At 43.6% G+C, this 20,927-nt stretch overlaps 1 protein-coding gene across 2 annotated transcripts in view; it reads left to right on the forward strand.

Annotated features, from left to right (window-relative positions):
- The window catches only part of LOC129698888 (sperm-associated antigen 16 protein), a 705,663-nt gene that overhangs the window by 452,924 nt on the left and 231,812 nt on the right, over window positions 1–20,927 (forward strand). For both annotated transcript variants that reach the window (XM_055638281.1, XM_055638282.1), the window contains exon 16: window positions 14,086–14,212. In XM_055638281.1, the coding sequence (XP_055494256.1) occupies window positions 14,086–14,212 (127 nt within the window). The remainder of the gene's footprint in view (window positions 1–14,085; window positions 14,213–20,927) is intronic.

Here is a 20,927-nt window from a genome sequence, read left to right on the forward strand (position 1 = left end):
TCCTAGTAATCTGTCAAAGGACATGTTGACTCCCTCAAGTTCCTTCTAATTACTGACTTTATAAGTCAGTGTCCAAAGTCATGCAATAGGAACATTCACTTGCATGACAACTAGTTGAGCATTCGCAGCAACTGTCTGAATTTCCACTGTGAAACACAGTATTATGCAGCTTCTACTGCTCCAGTAGGAATCTGAAACATTGGCCATCTGGAGTTATGTGATGGTTTGGCTCCCAAATCAGGAAACAGAGCTATCCATCCCTTCCATTCCCAGTGTGGGATTCAGACTCAGCAGAACACTATGTAAAAGGTTGGAACAAGACTCTCCCATGCTCCTTAATATGGCATGCAGGCTTTCGGATAGATTTGAAAATGATTATCTTTTTTCCAATGTGAATATATCAGATAATTTTAGTTGCTCTCCCCACCAACTTCTTTGGAGTGGAACTGTACTGCTAGAGTCAGTTATTAAAGATGGTATAGCAGCACATTTGGAAAGTGGTGAAATCATTGGACAAAGTCAGCATGGATTTATGAAAGGTAAATCATGTCTGACGAATCTTATAAAAATTTTCGAGGATGTAACTAGTAGAGTGGATAAGGGAGAACCAGTGGATGTGTTATATCAGGACTTTCAGAAGGCTTTCGACAAGGTCCCACATAAGAGATTAGTATGCAAACTTAAAGCACATGGTATTGGGGGTTCAGTATTGATGTGGATAGAGAACTGGCTGGCAGACAGGAAGCAAAGAGTAAGAGTAAACGGGTCCTTTTCAAAATGGCAGGCAGTGACTAGTGGGGTATCGCAAGGCTCAGTGCTGGGACCCCAGCTATTTACAATATATATTAATGATTTGGACGAGGGAATTAAATGCAACATCTCCAAGTTTGCAGATGTCACGAAGCTGGGGGGCAGTGTTAGCTGTGAGGAGGATGTTAAGTGGCTGCAAGATGACTTGGATAGGTTGATTGAGTGAGCAAATGCATGGCAGATGCAGTATAATGTGGATAAATGTGAGGTTATCCACTTTGGTGGCAAGAATAGGAAAGTAGACTGTTATCTGAATGGTGGCCGATTAGGAAAAGGGGAGATGCAGTGAGACGTGGGGGTCATGGTACACCAGTCATTGAAAGTAGGCATGCAGGTGCAGCAGGAAGTGAAGAAAGCGAATGGTATGTTAGCATTCATAGCAAAAGGATTTGAGTATAGGAACAGGGAGGTTCTACTGCAGTTGTACAAGGTCTTGGTGAGACCACACCTGGAGTATTGTGTACAGTTTTGGTCTCCTAATCTGAGGAAAGACATTATTGCCATAGAGGGAGTACAGAGAAGGTCCACCAGACTGATTCCTGGGATGGCAGGACTTTCATATGAAGAAAGACTGGATAGACTCGGCTTGTAACCGCTAGAATTTAGAAGATTGAGGGGGGATCTTATTGAAACTTACAAAATTCTTAAGAGGTTGGACAGGCTAGATGCAGGATGATTGTTCCCGATGTTTGGGAAGTCCAGAACAAGGGGTCACAGTTTAAGGATAAGGGGAAATTCTTTTAGGACCGAGATGAGAAAAACATTTTTCACACAGAGTGATGAATTTCTGGAATTCTCTGCCACAGAAGGTAGTTGAGGCCAGTTGATTTAAGAGGGAGTTAGATGTGGCCCTTGTGGCAAAAGGGATCAGGGGGTATGGAGAGAAGGCAGGTACAGGATACTGAGTTGGGTGATCAGCCATGATCATATTGAATGGCGGTGCAGGCTCGAAGGACCGAATGGCCTACTGCTGCACCTATTTTCTATGTTTCTATGTCTATGTTTCTATGTAATTCCCTTTACAAGTTGGTACTTGGTTAACTTTTCTCACTGGCCTGGCTCCATTGACTCATGACATGCAAATCCTGTTTCCAAGCTACCACTGCAGTCCCATAGAATGTAAGTAACAGACCTAATGATCACAAATGTCATATTGAATGACTGGTGCCTTTACCTTCACTCTTCATCTGTTCAGCTCGATGTGAGTTTTTAGTTCAAGTCAAGTGAGTTTATTGTCATGTGTCCCTGATAGGACAATGAAATTCTTGCTTTGCTTCAGCACACAGAACATAGTAGGCATTTACTACAAAACAGATCAGTGTGTCCATATACCATAATATAAATACGTACACACATGAATAAATTGATAAAATGCAAATAACAGAAAATGGAGTATTGATAATCAGAGTTTTGTCTGAGCCTGGTTTAATAGCCTGATGGCTGTGGGGAAGTAGCTATTCCTGGACTTGGTTGTTGCAGTCTTCTGTACCTTCTACCTGAAGGTAGCAGGGAGATTAGTGTGTGGCCAGGATGGTGTGGTTCTTTGATGATACTGCCAGCCTTTTTGAGGCAGCGACTGCGATAAATCCTCTCGATGGAAGGAAGGTCAGAGCCGATGATGGAATGGGCTGTGTTTACTACTTTTTGTAGTCTTTTCCTCTCCAGGGCGCTCAAGTTGCTGAACCAAGCCACGATGCAAACGGTCAGCATGTTCTCTACTGTACACCTGTAGAAATTAGAGAGAATCCTCCTTGACAAACCGACTCTCCGTAATCTTCTCAGGAAGTAGAGGCGCTGATGAACTTTCTTGATAATTGCATTAATGTTCTCGGACCAGAAAAGATCTTCAGAGATGTGCATGCCCAGGAATTTGAAGATCGACCCTTTCAACCATCGACCCGTTGACATAAACGGGGTTATGGGTCCCCATCCTACTCCTTCCAAAGTCCACAATCAGTTCCTTGGTTTTGCTGGTGTTGAGGGCCTGGTTATTTTGCTGGCACCATATGAACAGTTGCTCGATCTCTCTTCTATACTCGGACTCATCTCCATCAGTGATACGTCCCACAACAGTGGTGTCGTCAGCGAACTTGATGATGGATTTCACACTGTGACCGGCTACGCAGTCATGAGTATAGAGTGAGTACAGCAGGGGGCTGAGCACGCAGCCTTGAGGTGCTCCCGTGCTGATTGTTATCGGGCTGACACATTTGCGCCAATACGAACAGACTGTGATCTGTGAATGAGGAAGTCGAGGATCCAATTGCAGAGGGATGCGCAGAGACCCAGTTCTGCGAGTTTGGTAACCAGCTTGGAGGGGATGATTGTGTTAAATGCCGAGCTGTAATCGATGAATAACAGCCTGACATATGAGTTTTTGTTGTCCGAGTGTTCCAGAGCGGAATGGAGGGCCAGCGAGATCGCATCCACCATAGATCTGTTATGGCGGTAAGCGAACTGCAGTGGGTCCAGGTTTTTGTCGAGGTAGGAATTAATTTGCTCCATGATCAACCTCGCAAAGCACTTCATCACCACCGGCGTTAGTGCCACTGGTCAATAGTCTTTGAGGCACGTCACCTTACTCTTCTTGGGCACTGGTAAAATTGATGCCCTTTTAAAGCAAGTGGGGACCTCAGACCTCAGAAGTGAGAGGTTGAAAATGCCCGTAAAAACTCCAGCCAGTTGGTCCGCACAGGTTTTTAGTACAGGACCGGGTATACCATCAGGTCCAGGAGCTTTTCGAGGGTTCACCCCGCTGAAGGATTTCCTGACGTCGGCCTCTGTGACTGAGACTGAAATACCATCACAGCGAATGGGGGCTCGGGAAGGCACATCAGCATTCTCCCTACCAAAGCTTGCGTAAAACGCATTGAGCTCATCAGGGAGTGATGTTTCGCCGACATTCGAGCTGCCTCCTGGTTTCGCCTTGTAGGAGATGATTGCATTCAGGCCCCGCCACAGCTGCCGAACATCTGTCTCGTCCTCCAGTTTGAGCAAAAGAAGGAATATTTGTGGTGGATAGAGAGTTGTGGAGGAAGAGAATAGGTTAGGACTAGAGATTATAAGAAGTGAATGCTTATAATTCTGCATCTAGTAATCATATGAGAGGGTTAAGTAGCATGTTGGAAAGAGGATTAGGTTTGAACATGCTTGCATCTTCATTCATCTCTACACCATTGTTGGCCAAAGTCTCAAATTTAAAAAAAAGTAGCAGCTGCTACAATAAATACCAGTACTTCTTCCTGCAAGGTTGTAATTTGTTAGACTGGACTGGCCAGTGTGCCATTGCTGATAGTGATTATGTGAAGCCTTCTGGAGGAAAGGGGGAAATGTGTATGCAAATGTATTTTACATTTGGATGCAAGGCTTGATATTGGAAATTGTGTAAGGATATGAAAGGATATATAAATGGTAAGTGGAAGCCATGATTAATAAAGGTTGGTGCTGCTTAGTGGTGGGATGATATAGGTTGGGGTTATGGATGAAAAAACAATTTTCAGCTATTCAAGATGAATTTGGTAATATTTTTGCTGATCTAAATAGCTAGTGAGGTAATTTGATTATTGTGGAATTGCATCTGTCCCTGTTTTGCACACAATCCTGACAAGGTCCTTGTTTTGCGACTATTTTACATTACTAGTTGACTATGTACTTTAAGGGTTTCCTGAGCATCACAATAATTCTCTCTATCTCATGAACCAAATAGTCCAGAGGCACCTTTGAAAATTAATTTGATTGCTTATCATCTGTACTGTGCCCACTAATGATTATATGCCATGTCCAGCTCCCTTTTAAGAACTATGCATGATTAAAACTCATTAGCCACTCTCAAATTCAAGCCCTAGGTTGAGCTCTAAGGCAGTAAACATCACTGAAATTTTGATAATTAAGTTTTAGCAAGCATTTTGTATGTGTCCTACTTTCAATTAAATATGTGTGGGTTAATTAAACTGGAGAGGGACCAATATCCTTGAAGGGAGGTTTGCTCATGTTACTCAGGAGGTTTTTAACTAATGAGGCATGGGGTGGGGGAAGGGTTGGACCCAGAATGATATTGCATCTGATTCATTTGTAGAAAATAGTACATATTTTTACCTGACACTTGCACTCAATGCCCCAACCAATGAGGGCAAGCATACCATTCACCTTCTTTACCACTCGATCGACTTGTATTAACACTTTCAGGGAGCTATGCACTTGTACCTCAAGATTAATCTGTAATGCAATACTGTTAAGGGTCTTGCTATTAACTATATACAGTGCCCAACATAATGTTTGCGACAAAGACCCATCATTTATTTATTTGCCTCTATAATCCACAATTTGAAATTTGTAATAGAAAAAATCACACGCGGTAGAAGGGCACATAGTTAGATTTTAATAAAGGTTACTTTTATACATTTTGGTTTCACCATGTAGAAATTACAGCAGTGTTTATACATAGTCCCGTCCCCCCCCCCCCCCCCCCCCCCCCCCCCCCCCCCCCCATTTTCAGGGCACCATAATGTTTGGGACACAGCAATGTCATGTAAATGAAAGGAGTCATGTTTAGTATTTTGTTGCATATCCTTTGCATGCAATGACTGCTTGAAGTCTGTGGTTCATGAACATCACAAATTGCTGGGTGTCGTATCTGGTGATGCACTACCAGGCCTGTATTGCAGCCATCTTTAGCTTATGCTTGTTTTGGGGGCTGGCCCCCATCAGTTTTCTCTTCAGCATATAAAAGGCATGCACAATTGGGTTCAGATTGGGTGTTTGACTTGGCCACTCAAGAATTTACCATTTTTTGTCTTTGAAAAACTCCTTTGTTGCTTTAGCAATATGTTTGGGATCATTGTCTTGCTATATAATGAACCGCCGGCCAATGGGTTTTGAGGCATTTGTTTGAACTTGAGCAGATAGGATGTGCCTTTACACTTCAGAATTCATTATGCTACTATCATCAGCAGTTGTATAATCAATGAAGAGAAATGAGCCAGTACCTTCAGCAGCCATACATGCCCAGGCCATAACACCCCCACCACCGTGTTTCACACATGAGGTGGTATGCTTTGGATCTTGGAAAGTTCCTTCTCTCCTCCATACTTTGCTCTTGCCATCACTCTGATATAATTAATCTTCATCTCATCTGTCCACAAGACATTTTTTCCAGAACTGTGGTTGCTCTTTTAAGTCCTTCTTGGCAAACTGTAAACTGGCCATCCTATTTTTGCAGCTAACCAGTGGTTTGCATCTTACAGTGTAGCCTCTGTATTTCTGTTCATGAAGTATTTTGTGGACAGTGGTCATTGACAAATCCACACCTAACTCCTGAAGAGTGTTTCTGATCTGTCAGACAGGTGTTTGGGGATTTTTCTTTATTCAGATTCAGATTCAATTTTAATTGTCATTGTCAGTGTACAGTACAGAGACAACGAAATGCATTTAGCATCTCCCTGGAAGAGCGACATAGCAAATGATTTGAATAAATAATAATGTGTCCGGGAGGGGTGGTGATTGGCAGTCACCGAGGTACGTTGTTGAGTAGAGTGACAGCCGCCGGGAAGAAGCTGTTCCTCGACCTGCTGGTTCGGCAACGGAGAGACCTGTAGCGCCTCCCGGATGGTAGGAGGGTAAACAGTCCATGGTTGGGGTGAGAGCAGTCCTTGGCGATGCTGAGCGCCCTCAGCAGACAACGCTTGCTTTGGACAGACTCAATGGAGGGGAGCGAGGAACCGGTGATGCGTTGGGCAATTTTCACCACCCTCTGCAATGCCTTCCGGTCGGAGACAGAGCAGTTGCCATACGATTCTGTGATGCAGTTGGTAAGGATGCTCTCGATGGTGCAGCGGTAGAAGTTCACCAGGATCTGAGGAGACAGATGGACCTTCTTCAGTCTCCTCAGGAAGAAGAGACGCTGGTGAGCCTATTTATTACAGAGAGAATGTCATCAGCTGTGGAGGTCTTCCTTGGCCTGCTAATCCGTTTGCGATTAGTAAGCTCACCAGGGCTCTCTTTCTTCTTAATGATGTTCCAAACAGTTGATTTTGATAAGCCTAAGGTTTGGCTGATGTCTCTAACAGTTTTATTCTTGTTTCTCTGTCTCATAATGGCTTCTTTGACTTTCATTGGCACAACTTTGGTCCTCATGTTGATAAACAGCAATAAAAGTTCCAAAAGATGATGGAAAGACTGGAGGAAAGACTAGGTGCTGAGAGCTGTCTTATACTTGTATCAAGGAGGCAATTAAACACACTTAAGCAATGACAAACACCCGTGAAGCCATGTGTCCCAAACATTATAGTGCCTTGAAATGGGAGCATTCTCCCTTGAAATGGGAGAATATGGTGCATGAACATATCTGTAATTTCTACACGGTGAAACCAAAATGTATAAAAATAGCCATTATTAAAATCTGACAATGTGCATTTTAACCACGTGATTTTTTTCTATTACATATCTCAAATTGTGGAGTACTGAAGCAAATAAATAAATGATGGGTCTTTGTCTAAAACATTATGGAGGGCACTGTACTTTCCCTTTGTTCAGCTAACATTCAACCTCCCAAAGTGCACCATCTCACACTTACTCAGATTATGCTCAGAATTAGGCTGTTCTGCCCGTTAAGTCTACTCCACCATTCAATCGTGACTGATCGATCTTTCTCTCAATCCCATTCACCTGCCTTCTCCCCATAAACCCTAACACCCTTACTAATCACAATTGTCTAATTTTCTGCCTTAAAGATAGTAATTGACTTGGCCTCTACAGCCATCTGTGGCAATGAATTCCACAGACTCACTACTCTCTAACTAAATAAATTCCTCCTCGTCTTGTTTCTAAAGGTACATCCTTTTATTCTGAGACTATGGCTGAAAAAGTTACTTTTATAACAACTAAACCAGGTTCGCTTCTTAATAAACAGACACCACACAAACTGTTTGGTAGACCAGTTCAAAACTTTACTTAACATCGGCCGATGGAAGGGAGCGAGAATTCCAGCTAAGTGACCAATGTAGACACTCAACTGTCCTCGGTCCTCTTCCCTTAACAACAGAATTACATTGCCTTAAATAGGGTTTTTTTTGTCCCCTTATCACATTCCACAGACATTAGTCATGGTCAGAGGTACTGGAAAAGGTTTCCACAGATTGCAGCACATCAAAGGCCTTTTGTTTACATGGTACAAGATATACTGAAAACATTGGCCATTTGCGTTATCTCCAAATAGACCACCCTAGCTCTCTTCGCTGCTTCCTCTGTCATTTGGTCCCTCATAAACATAGGTCATTTGTTTACAAAGATGTGACTGGCTATTTCTCTCTTCCTTTATTGCCTCCTCCCCATAAACATTGGTCATTTGGTTTATGGCATCTCACTTCAAAGATTTGACCAGCTATCTCTCTAGCTGCTCCTCTGCCTGTCACTTGGGAGACAATGTTATAGGATTTATTATCTCACACACACCCACAACCTAAGGCAAGCCTAATTTGACACTAAATATAAGCTGTAAGCTAGCCCAGAAACCAATTTAATATCTTCTTATATTTTTAACTAAAACTCGGCTTCATCATTCCATCCTTTTATCAAAATTTTGATAACAACTACAGTCCTTCCTGAGTACATACGAAAGACCATAAGCATCTCATCAGACAAATGAATAGTACACTAGTAACACAATCAATTCATAGTGGACAATCGTTTCACAAGTCCCTCCAAACATTTTAAATGGCCACCAACCTCCCCCGGATGTGACACTAAGATACTATCATAGGACAGGAAAAGGTTCATAAAAATTGCTCAGCCTTTATTCGGTTTCATTTGGATTTCCCTGTGTGCTGGTGTAACTGGTTCATGCTTCTCTTGTGTGGCACTGCATTTGCAACATAACAATGCCCTGTCACAAATATACTGTTTCCTTAAAATACACCAGTGCCTTGGTTGTGGCAAAAACAGGTAGATTTAACTGGCCTTTGCAGACTTCTTACTGTCTGTAGTCAGGGTATCTTTGCTGCGCTTGTCATGTTTGACTTCAATCTTGTTTAAAAGGAGGTGTGTACCATCCTTTAAATGTGGGTTAGTCCGCAAGTTTGCCATTCTGAAGAAAGTTCAGTCCATGTGGGCTGGGCCACCCCAGAATAAAGGAACATCAATAGCCCATCGTCCTTGTTTCCACAAACTGTTCACAGCCAATCAAATGTATCCAGCGCCGATGATCTTTCATCTTTACAGCAGTTCATGTTGTTAGCAACACTTGGTTGTTTCTTTCAACAGTCTCAATTTCTTCTTGTCCCAGCACCACCATCGTATAGCTTTTATGGCTCCCAGCAAAGCTCCTCCAACCTGGGAATGTAGATCTGGCAAGACACGGGTTAATTGCCGACCATACATAATTAGTTAATTGCCCAGGGTCTGTAAGTGGCTTCCCCCCACTCTCCAGGGGGTGGACACGGCAGCTTTTCCTGCATCAATAAAAGGTTGTGAATCTTGTTCACCAGCTGAGTTTCTCCAGCACTTTTGTCTACCTTTGATCCTTCATGTTCCTTCCTAACACTTCCTTGTGAATTTATTCTTTAATCCGATTATACCCGAAGAGGCTCTCCCCACCTAAATATTCAATTCTCCAAATATGTTCTCTTCCCCAATCTACTTTATCTTCTCACCTTTCATCCCTCATTGTGAGTTCCCTCAAACCCCCTTTCTGTAAGTCATAAGACAATTTTTCATCTACCTTCATTTCTCGCACACGGCACATGCTTCAACATCTTTTTGTTTGCTTCAAAACAGTAATCTTGCTTCATTTGCATTTTAAAAGACAACCTCTGTTATCATATCAAAACAATCTTTCCCAAAAGAGCTCATTCAGAATCAGTAATCAATAATACATTTACTTTTCTCTGTAATTTTGACATTTCCAATCTCATTTAACACTTTAATCGGGATGAGTCTTTTTTTAAACTTGGTTCAAAAGATTTATAATCAACCAACACATTAGCACACCATAAACTTTGTCTATTTGCATTTTACAGGACAAACTATTTAAAGCGACACACAACTTTGCACATTGCTTTGAATTTCACACATACCACATACAAAAACATTGTTTTCCAAGCAGTACATATACAAAAACATTGTTTTACCAGCAGTATATAATATTTCATTTTTAAAGACATCTCTTTGTAATTTACTTTCCCTTTTTCTGACAAGACTTCTGTTTACCAAAATCCTGGTTACCTAACCCTAATTGGACATTGATTCATATCATGATTAGTCAGACTCCCCTTGACTTTTCAGTCTCCCTATCCTATCCTCATTTCACCATTGAATTTTCCTGCATCCCCAATTTTTTATAACATAGTTGCTTGTCAGAAAAAGGATTTACCTCCGGGGTAATCTTGTTTTGCAATCCCCATTGACTCTTTCCACCATCCCAGATGCTTGTGGGTGGTGTGTACAGTGAATTGCTGTTGGATATTAAAATGTGCACATTTTTCCTTAGTAATAGTGGTTGGTAGAGCTTCACTCCACCTACTAAATAAATCTAAAATTAGTACGCAATATTTATAACACTGGGCCCTTGGCATTTCAATAAAATCAACCTGTATGCATTCAAACAACCATTATGGCATTGGCGTCACCCCTGAGGGTATCCTAATTGGTTTGCCTGGATTATTTCATTAGCAAATTTTACATTCAGAGGCCTGCCACCACATTTCCTTTGTTATCCTATCATTCCCTCCTTACCAGCATGGGTAAGACGGGTAAAAATGTATCGTTATACACCAACTTGTCCAAGCGGGGTGTGCTGAATCAATGGCACAGCCCTCTTGTTTCCATAGTTATTATTATATACAAGAGGCATCCCTCTGTAATGTACATACCTCCCTCATGTTTGGCAGGACCGTTCTATTTGCTAGCATCTGTTTAGCTGCTGTCACTATGCATTTGGATGTACAGGCTGCCTGTTTGGATACACTATCGGCAACTCATTACCTTTTGCTATAGGGTCCCCAGCACCAGTGTGTGCAGTACATTTAATAATGATCAGCTGTTCTGGTAGCATCAATGCCTTAACAAAGTACACACAGAAAGGCATTCCCGTGCTCCCAATCCTGGAGAGCTTTGTAAGGTCAGAACTTCAAGTTATAGGAATGTTACTGACGGAACTGTCCCAGGTAAAGATGCCATTGCTACTGGTAGGGCATAGGGAGGTGGACATCTCACAAGATTATCTAACTCCTCCTCATTTTCATTACCAAATAGGGTCGTCGTGCCAGACATGAAGTCTCCTCCAGAGGATTTACCAGTACTGGGTTTATTTTTACTAACCATCACCTGTTTATCACCTCCCGCCTGTCTCTTAATTCTTTTCTCTCGTTCCTCTGCCCACTGGCATTCTAGTTGCAATAATTTCCATCCTTTCCTAGTGCTATCCTAGTTTCTTAACTCTATCTAGCAACGTTACAAAATTGTGAGATTTAAAAAAAATCAAATCTGCAATTTATCCCATCAGATAAAGCATAACAATAAGTTTAATTTGACACCTAATTCACTTTCATATCTCAAGTAATAAAAAAGTTATGGCCATTTTCATACTCGGAAATTAGCATCTTGTTCCCTATTGATTTTCTATGGACATAACAAAAAAACTGTGATCATGGACCGTCAAAAGCCCATAACCTTCTTAAAAATTAAGAGAACTGAATGAAATTTTCAGTTATCATAGATTGAACCATTCTGACACAGATATAAAATAATCTTACTTGGATGACCTGAAATAAAAGCATATAATTAGTTAGTTACCCAATTGTAGCTAATTTCAAACTTCAATTACTAGATCTAAACATATATCTATTTCTTAATAAATGATTAACATTTTTAAATAGCCTAAGTGTCCAAATTATATTCACAAATAATTCACAATAAAACATGATTTTTAAATCTCATTTACATCAATTTATAGGCCAAATGGAAGGAATTTAGTGTTCAATTGCTGTAAATTAAAGTCTATTTTAAATCAGCTTTCTAGTGGGTTCCTGTCTTCCTTTCCCATATCAACACCTCTGCTTATTTAATTGTCTCGACATTCCATGTGCCCCCTACAGGCCAGGCTTCATCCCCCAACCGTTTGGTCAATCTGTAACTTAACATTCTAAATTTCTTTTTATACTTAGGATTCAAATAACACATATATTGGACCGGTATCCAGAGCATTCCCCATAGATAGATAGAAAGAGAGAGAGAGAAAACAGACTTCTTAATTCCGAATCGTTCCAAATATATCAACCAGGCCGACCCACTAAATGAGACCCCAGTTTCTCAACTTGGCCGACTTTTTAATTCCGAATTGTTCCAAATATATCAACCAGGCCGACTCGCTACTCGAGACCCCAGTTTCTCAATTTGGCTGACCTTTTTTAACTCTTTAATATACGACCCAAGTGTCTCAACGAAGCCGACTTGCTAACCAAGACCCCCGTTTCTCAACCTGGCAGACGTCTTAACTCTTAAAATAAGCCCCAGGTGTCTCAACGAAGCAGACCCGCGAACCGGGACCCCCGTTTCTCAACCTAGCAGACTTCTTAATTCTTTAATATACAACGCCACTTATTTCTCAATCCGACAACGCTTCGGATGTCTCAATAAGCCAGACGCACACCTCAACCCCCGTATCTCAACCCGACAAATCACGGATGTCTCAACGAGGCCGATGAGCCCTTAGTAGAGAGAGAAAAAGAGAAAACAAAGAGAGATAGACAGAGAGAGAGAGAGGAACCGCTCAAGTCCTTCTTAACAATATACACAAGCCCTTCTTAAAAATACATGCACAATTCTGTCTTAAAAATACATACACAATTCCGTCTTAAAAATACATACACAATCCCTTCTTTAAAAAAAAACCATATAAAGCCCAACTGGTCTTACCTTTGTCTGTTTCGAAGAACCTCGGCAGGGAACCAAGTCAACCTCTGATGAAGGATCACAGATGTTCCCGGGAGTTTCTAGGGAGTCGGTCTTACAAGGGGACCGATAGAGCTCAGTTATCTCCCTTCCAATCCCGGCAACCTCCGCAACCTCTTGCACAGTCAGCCGTTGATGTGGTCCCAGCGAGGCCTGCCAAAAAAACGCCAATGAAAAAGTTACTTTTATAACAACTAAACCAGGTTCGCTTCTTAATAAACAGACACCACACAAACTGTTTGGTAGACCAGTTCAAAACTTTACTTAACATCGGCCGATGGAAGGGAGCGAGAATTCCAGCTAAGTGACCAATGTAGACACTCAACTGTCCTCGGTCCTCTTCCCTTAACAACAGAATTACATTGCCTTAAATAGGGTTTTTTTTTGTCCCCTTATCACATTCCACAGACATTAGTCATGGTCAGAGGTATTGGAAAAGGTTTCCACAGATGGCATCACATCAAAGGCCTTTTGTTTACATGGTACAAGATATACTGAAAACATTGGCCATTTGCGTTATCTCCAAATAGACCACCCTAGCTCTCTTCGCTGCTTCCTCTGTCATTTGGTCCCTCATAAACATAGGTCATTTGTTTACAAAGATGTGACTGGCTATTTCTCTCTTCCTTTATTGCCTCCTCCCCATAAACATTGGTCATTTGGTTTATGGCATCTCACTTCAAAGATTTGACCAGCTATCTCTCTAGCTGCTCCTCTGCCTGTCACTTGGGAGACAATGTTATAGGATTTATTATCTCACACACACCCACAACCTAAGGCAAGCCTAATTTGACACTAAATATAAGCTGTAAGCTAGCCCAGAAACCAATTTAATATCATCTTATATTTTTAACTAAAACTCGGCTTCATCATGGCCTCTGGTTTTAGACTATCCCACTATTGGAAACAACCTTCAATACCCTCATGGTTGTTGGGAAGGAGCTGTTCCTGAACCTGAATGTTAAAGTTCTCAGATTCCTACACCTCTTCCCGATGGCAGGAGTGAAATGAGAGTGTGGCCAGGGTGGTGTGGGTCCTTGATTTGCATTTGTAATAGCTGCCTAGGATAGATAGTTGACCTGCAGTGGTGTGAAATTGGCATTAATTATGCTACAGCCCATGTTACGCAATCACACTCTCACATTTGTTCAATTTGAGCTACAGCCTGTTTAAATCTCAGCCCATTTAACTCTGCTGTAACTTCATGGTACGGGAATGACGCAAAAGCTCTTTCTTTATTTTGTATAATATGTGTTTTGGAAGTCCTCATAAAATTTATATTGTTCCTGAAGCTTTATCTATTGCAAAAACACCCCTATGTTTACCTGACAGGGGGATACGATTGTTTCCTGTGATTCATATGGAATACTAAAGCTTTGGGATGTGCGAAAAGTAGCCATAATGCTCTCAATTGATGCTGGACCTCATCCTGGCAACCAAGTGGTATTTCACCCATCAGGTAGGAATACTTTATTTGCTTGTTAATTGGCATTGTTTGCATCTCATTCCTGTTCCGTGTTAGCTTCTGGTAAAATGTAGTTAACTGTTTTCCAACTGTAGACAACATCATGGTGGTAAAATTATAGTTTGGTTTTACACTCTGGAAAATGGTTGTGAGTTTTCTATATTTTTGGATGTGGTATTTGAAACTTGTTCAGTTTGTGCAATGAATGTCAATTTGTCATCATAACCAACTGCACAGTGGCAGAAAAGTTACTGAACTAGGAGACAGACAGTGCTCTCGTCTATTGATCTAGATGTGATTGAATCCTATTCTGGCAGCCAAGCATATTTAAATGTAAGTAGTTAATAATTTTCCAAGGTTAACCATAAGCAATAAATCTATTGCATTGTTGTAAAAACCCATCTGATTCACTAATGTCCCACATGGAAGGAAATCTACCATCTTTATCCAATCATAAATGTCTTGGAGTCACAATTAATTTAAAGTTTGCTTTATTGCTAATTATATATTTTTGCCTTATTTTAGCAAATGCTGTGTAAATTTCTACTATGCTGTTCTTTATATGGCTTTGTAAATGAGGAAAAGTGAAAGTTTACAGTATTACGGGATAATTTATGAGGAAGTCAAATTAGCACAACTTTCACCTATCCACATTGTTGCATTCAATACATTGAAATATCTTCACTTCATCTCCATTTAGAAGTTCTAAACAAGCTAAAATGTTGCCACTCTTGTTATAACCATATAACAATTACAGCACGGAATAGTATGCAATATGCAATAGAATACAGTATGTTCATAATATTCATTTCTGTTGGATTTTTTAAGGGATTTTTTTTTTTTGAGATTGTATGAGAGTATTTTAAAACTGATTTAAATTAAACCAGTGGATTTTACCTGCTTTTTCTTGTCACTTTCTAAACATTCTGGTTGATCCAAAAATATAAGATTTCTAGTTGCAGCTACCTACAAAGCTTAATTTCAAGCATTATTCTCTTCTCCTTCTACCTGCTGCAACCTGCTAACGCAAGTTTTTTTCCAGAATGTGGCCTCTTTCCATCCTGTGTCTATACCCATAGAGCACCTACACTTGTGTTTGAGAAATACATTAATGGTTATCAGGTTAATTTTGGTAATTACATCTGTGGTGGTGATTCTAACTTACCATGATGTTGAAACTAAGCAACATACGTGGGAAAAGGACACTGTAAACAAAGGCTTTGTACACTGCTTTGTAATAAGTTTCATAATTTTGTTCCGAGGACAATGCAAATAGTAGCAACATTTTCAATATATCCATTTAAATGTTCCTGCTGTTGTCACTCCCCATGGATCTTATGTACCAAAACTTATTCTCTGCCGCAAGAGCTGTATAGTCAAAGCTGATAGATGGTGATTAGTCAACATTATTTCCTAGAAAAACTCTTTTAAATTGCAAATATCCTGAAAGCCTCAAAAAATGAGCTCTTTGATGTATTTGTGTCTCATTTTTGCCCTGGCCTTTACACATTTTACATGGAATAGCACAGCACAGGAACAGGCCTTTCCACCTATGATGTCTGTGCCAACTATGAAGCCAATTTAAACTAATCCATCTGCCTGCATATGGTGCACATTCCTCCATTCTCAGTCTGTTCAAGTACCTGTCTTTTAAGCGTTGTTATCATATCTGTTTCCACACCTCCCCCAGCAACAAGTTCAGGCATGTATCACAGTCTTCCTGTAAAAATAAACTTGCCTCGTAAATCTCCTTTAAGCTTTGCTCCTTTCACCTTAGAACAAATCTTTCTAGTACTTGACATTTATACCCTGGATTTTGACTACCTACCCAATCTATGCTTCATAATTTTGTGCACTTTTATCAGATGGCTCCCTCAGCCCAGAGAAGCTCCAGAGAAAATAGTCCAAGTTGTGTCTAACCTTCCCTTTTTGCTAATACTCTCTAATACAGGCAACATACTGGTGAACTGCCTTTAAACTCCCTCCAAGGTCTCTATATCCTACCTGTAATGCGGTGACTAAAACTGCACACTGTAGACAGTTTGCAGATTTGGCCAGTTGCTTGAAGGTATATGCCTCAAAAAGATATTAGCAAAGCACAGCCATGCTTCTTGCATTCTTTGATCTAAAACCTGTCAAAGATTGACCTATAAAAATAGATTGTAGCACAGTTTTTGTGGTAGGCACATGTGAGTAGCATTAAATATTTATTTCCACAAGCCTGCTCTACTGATAATGTCAAACATCTTCACCATGTTGACAAGCACAAGTGCAGTGGCTTATTTTTTCTTGCAGCTGGCTTAAGGGGAACATCATGTCCATTGTTGACTTCCTGCTCCTAATCTATAATGTGACAGAGTCGGTACAGTCAGTAAACTGCTGCAAGCATTTGAGAGTGACTGGCAAAACCCTTGCTTGTGGTGCTGAAGAGATGTCCCTAAAACCTTTATGTCACCTTTGTCTTTCTTACAGAGAATGATTATACATTGCCATGAAAGTAAGCATGCAGGTACAGCAGGCAGTGAAGGAAGCGAATAACATGTTCGCCTTCATAACAAGAGGAATTGAGTATAGGTCAAAGAGGTCCTGCAGTTGTACAGGGCCCTAGTGAGACCACACCTGGAATATTGTGTGCAGTTTTGGTCTCCAAATTTGAGGAAGGACATTCTTGCTATTGAGGGAGTGCAGGGTAGGTTTACAAGGTCAATTTCCGGGATGGCGGGACTGTCATGTGCTGAGAGAATGCTCTGGAATTTAGAAGGATGAGAGGGGTTCTTATTGAAACATATAAGATTATTAAAGGTTTGGACACGCTAGAGGCAGGAAACATGCTCCAGATGTTTAGGGAGTCCAAAACCAGGGGCCACAGTTTAAGAATAAGGGGTAAGCCATTTAGAACGGAGATGAGGAAACACTTTTTCACACAGACAGTTGTGAGTCTGTGGAATTCTCTGCCTCAGAGGGCGGTGAAGGCCAGTAATCTGGATACTTTCAAGAGAGCTAGGTAGGGCTCTTGAAGATAGCGGAGTCAGGGGATAAGGGGGGAGGGCAGGAACAGGGTACTGATTGTGGTTGATCAGCCATGATCATATTGAATGGTGGTGCTGGCTTGAAGGGCCGAATGGCATAAATCTGCACCTAATGTCTATTGCGTGGGGCTTTTAGGCCAACCCTTAGCAGACCACTAGATATAGAAGAAGATGTGGGAGCAGGTTACATTTCCTGCTGAGAATTGTAACTTGGTACTTTCTTTTGAAATGATCAGACTCACACATAGAGATTAGAACCCATCATCTTTTATTAGTAATTCTACGGAGGAAAGGCCTTGTGCTTTCGTCCCCATGGAATACAGCGAATCTAAGAGAATGTGAGAGAGAGAGTACGACAAGCTGCTTATGGCTGGCAGTAAGGATGAAGATCCAGACTGGACTACATAAGGAATGTGCAGCATGCATAATCTGTGTGGTTATATATATATATTAGTTTGTCTCTAGTCTATATTACTAAATCTCTGTTCTTGACCGCTTTTGGCCTTCTGTGCTGCGATTTCCGAGAGAACGCCGCCACCTACAGCCATCATTTTTGGCCACCATGCTCAGAGCCCCCCTCCGCCGTATGTGTGCCGAGGATTTTTCCCGTTGATGAAAAATCACGGAGATATTAATGTTTTTACAAAATTCCCCATTCTCTCTGCTGCCCCCTGCGGGGGGGGGGGGGGGAGACTATAAAACCAGGAAGTGGTGTGCCTCAATCAGTCTCTCATCAAGATGGAGCTCTGTCAATTAGTCTCTGTCACTCTGAGCTCTGAATGACACTGAACAAATTTCTTCACACTTGTGAGTAAGTACCCTTAATGTTGTTTGAAAATGAAAATATGGTTATGGTTAGTTTGAAATAAAAAAGCACTGCCTGCAAATGGTTGCTTGGGGGGTTTGGGTTGAAGTAAAAACGCACTCACTTTCTCTCTCCCTCCTCTCTCCCCCCCTCCCTCCCTCCTCCCCCCTCCCCCCCCCCCCTCCTCTCCCCCCCTCCCCTCCCCTCTCATCTCTCCCCCTCTCCTCTCCTCACCTCTCCCTCCCCTCTCCTCCCCTCTCCTCCCCCCCCCCTCTGCCTCCCCCCTCTCTCCTCTCCCCCCCTCTCTCCCTCTCCCCCTCTCCTCCCCCCTCTCCCTCTCCTCTCCCCCCCTCTCCGCTCCCCCTCCTCCCCCTCTCCCCCCCCCTATCCTCTCCTCCCCCCCTCTCCCTTCCCCCCTCCGTTCCCCCCCCTCCTCTCCCCCCCTGTCCCCTCCCCGCCCCCCCCCCTCACACCCCCCCTTTCCCCTCCCTCCCTCTCCCCCCCCCCCCCCCTCCCCCCCCCTCCCCCCCCCTCCCCCCCCCCCCCCCTCCCCTCCCCCCCCCCCCCCTCCCCTCCCCCCCCCTCTCCCCCTCCCCCTCCCCCCCTCCCCACCATCCCTCCCTTCTTTTTCTCCCCTCCCTCCCCCCCTCCCCTCCCCCACCATCCCTCCCCCTAAACCCCCCTCCCCTCCTCCACACACCCCCCTACCCCCTTTCCCTCCCACCCTCCCCTCCCCACCTCTCCCCCTCCCCTCACCTCCCCTCACCCTCTCCCCCCCCCCCCTCCCCTCTCTCCTCCCCCCCCCCCCCCCCCCTCCCCCCCCCCCTCCCCCCCCCCCCCCCCTCCACCCCCCCCCCCCCCCCCCCCCCCCCCCCCCCCCCCCCCCCCCCCCCCCCCCCCCCCCCCCCCCCCCCCCCCCCCCCCCACTCCCCCCCCCCCCCCCCCCCCCCCCCCCCCACCTCCCCCCCCCCCCCCCCCCCCCCCCCCCCCCCCCCCCCCCCCCCCCCCCCCCCCCCCCCCCCCCCCCTCCCCCCCCCCCCTCCCCCCCTCTCCTCCCCCCCCCCCTCCACCCCTCTCTCCCTCCCCTCCCCCCCCCTCCTCTCTCCTCCCCCCCTCCAACACCTTTCCCCCGTCATAGAATAGAATAGAATCCCCTTTCAGACTTTAATCCTTTACAGGAAATTACAGTGCCCACAACAGCTTCAAGACCCCATAACACCACACATTTCCCCTTCCCCCTAATAAGTTAACCATTTTTGTGCATTATAAAACCTTATAGCAGCTGGTATACAAGACTTCCTATGTCTCCCCGTATTGCCCATTGGCGCAATCAGGCACTGACTGAATATTCTGCACAGGATCACCTTCAGAGCTTTGAGTGGGCTAGTGGGGTTAAAGAATAGCAAGCCTAGTTGATTCAGAGTTGTGGTCTCTGCTACCTACTAGGCTGTGATTAGGTCGACCCCAACCACTGAGCCGCCCTTCCTGATCAGCTTATCCAGTCTGTTTTTGTCCCCTATTCGTGGCCCCTTCTCCCCAACAGGCCCAGCAAAAAACAGAGCACTGGCCACCCACTGAATGGTAGACACTGCACAGTAGGGGTTGACAGATATTAAATGACTTTAGCCTCCTTAAAAAATACAGTCTACTTTGTCCCTTCCTGTACACCGCCTCCCCTCTTCCAGTCCAGCTCACCAAGCTGCACACCAAGGTACCTGTGGTTGGCGACCACCTCCACCCAGTGCCCCTGATGGTGATTGGTGTTGGTTGAATCCTCCTCCTCCCCCTCCTGAAATCCACAACTATCTCCTTCGTTTTTTTGGTGTTGAGATGGAGATTATGTGTGCACTCCACTCCACAAAAAGTTGTTAATTGTGTCTCTATACTCCTCCTCATTGCCCCCTTTGATGAGGCCTACAACAGCTGTGTCATCTGAAAATTTCTGCAAAAAGCAGCTGTTGGTGTTATATTGACAATCCGCTGTGTAGATGGTAAACAGGAATGGAGCCAGCACAGTTCCTTGTGGAGCCCCTGTGCTGCTCATGATGGTGCTTGAGACATTGTTCTGTAGGCGCACATACTGTGGTCTGAGGAAAAGGTAATCCAAACACCACAGTACCATTAATGGATCCACCTTCATCTTCTCCACCTTCTCCCCTAGCAGTCGAGGCTGAATTGTGTTAAAAGCGCTAGAGAAGTCAAAGAATGTAATTCTTACAGATGCATCAGGGATGTCCAGATGTGTGTACGCCCTCTGCAGCATGTAAATAAGGGCATCATCGACACTGATGTTGGGCTGATATGCAAACTGTAAAGGATCCATTTGAGTTGACACACTAGTCCTGAGGTAGGAGAGGACAAGTCTCTCAAATGTCTTCATAATATGTGAAGTGAGCGCTACTGGTCACCCACCCTTCCTCCTCTCCACCCCCCTCCCTCTTGCCCCTCTCTCTGTGTTTCTGTCTCTCTCTCTCTGTCTCTGCCCCTTCTCTCTCTGCCCTCACTCTCTATCCCCGCCCTCCCCTCAGGCTGCGTTGGGGGCTATGCGTCAGTAGATAGTGTGGTTATGGGGTAAAAGGAGCAAATTAATAATATTAATATAATATCAAGGGGGGTAATTAGCATGAGTGCGTGGGGGGAATAATTAGTGTGTGTGACGCTGCATGCCGTCTCCCCCCCCCCCCCCCCCCACAACCGCACATTGGGGGAACAGACCCAATGGGTCTGCATTTGGTCTAGTATATATATATATATAGCCCGGGTACTTTACTGTGGGCCTATAGACGCGACCTGCACACGTACGGTACAGTCCTGCATCTTCTCCAGTCACCGGAGATGCAATCGGTGGTAGAATAGGTGCAGGACATTGAAACAG

The sequence above is a fragment of the Leucoraja erinacea genome, chromosome 7 (assembly GCF_028641065.1).
Source record: "Leucoraja erinacea ecotype New England chromosome 7, Leri_hhj_1, whole genome shotgun sequence".
NCBI classification, from domain to species: domain Eukaryota; kingdom Metazoa; phylum Chordata; class Chondrichthyes; order Rajiformes; family Rajidae; genus Leucoraja; species Leucoraja erinaceus.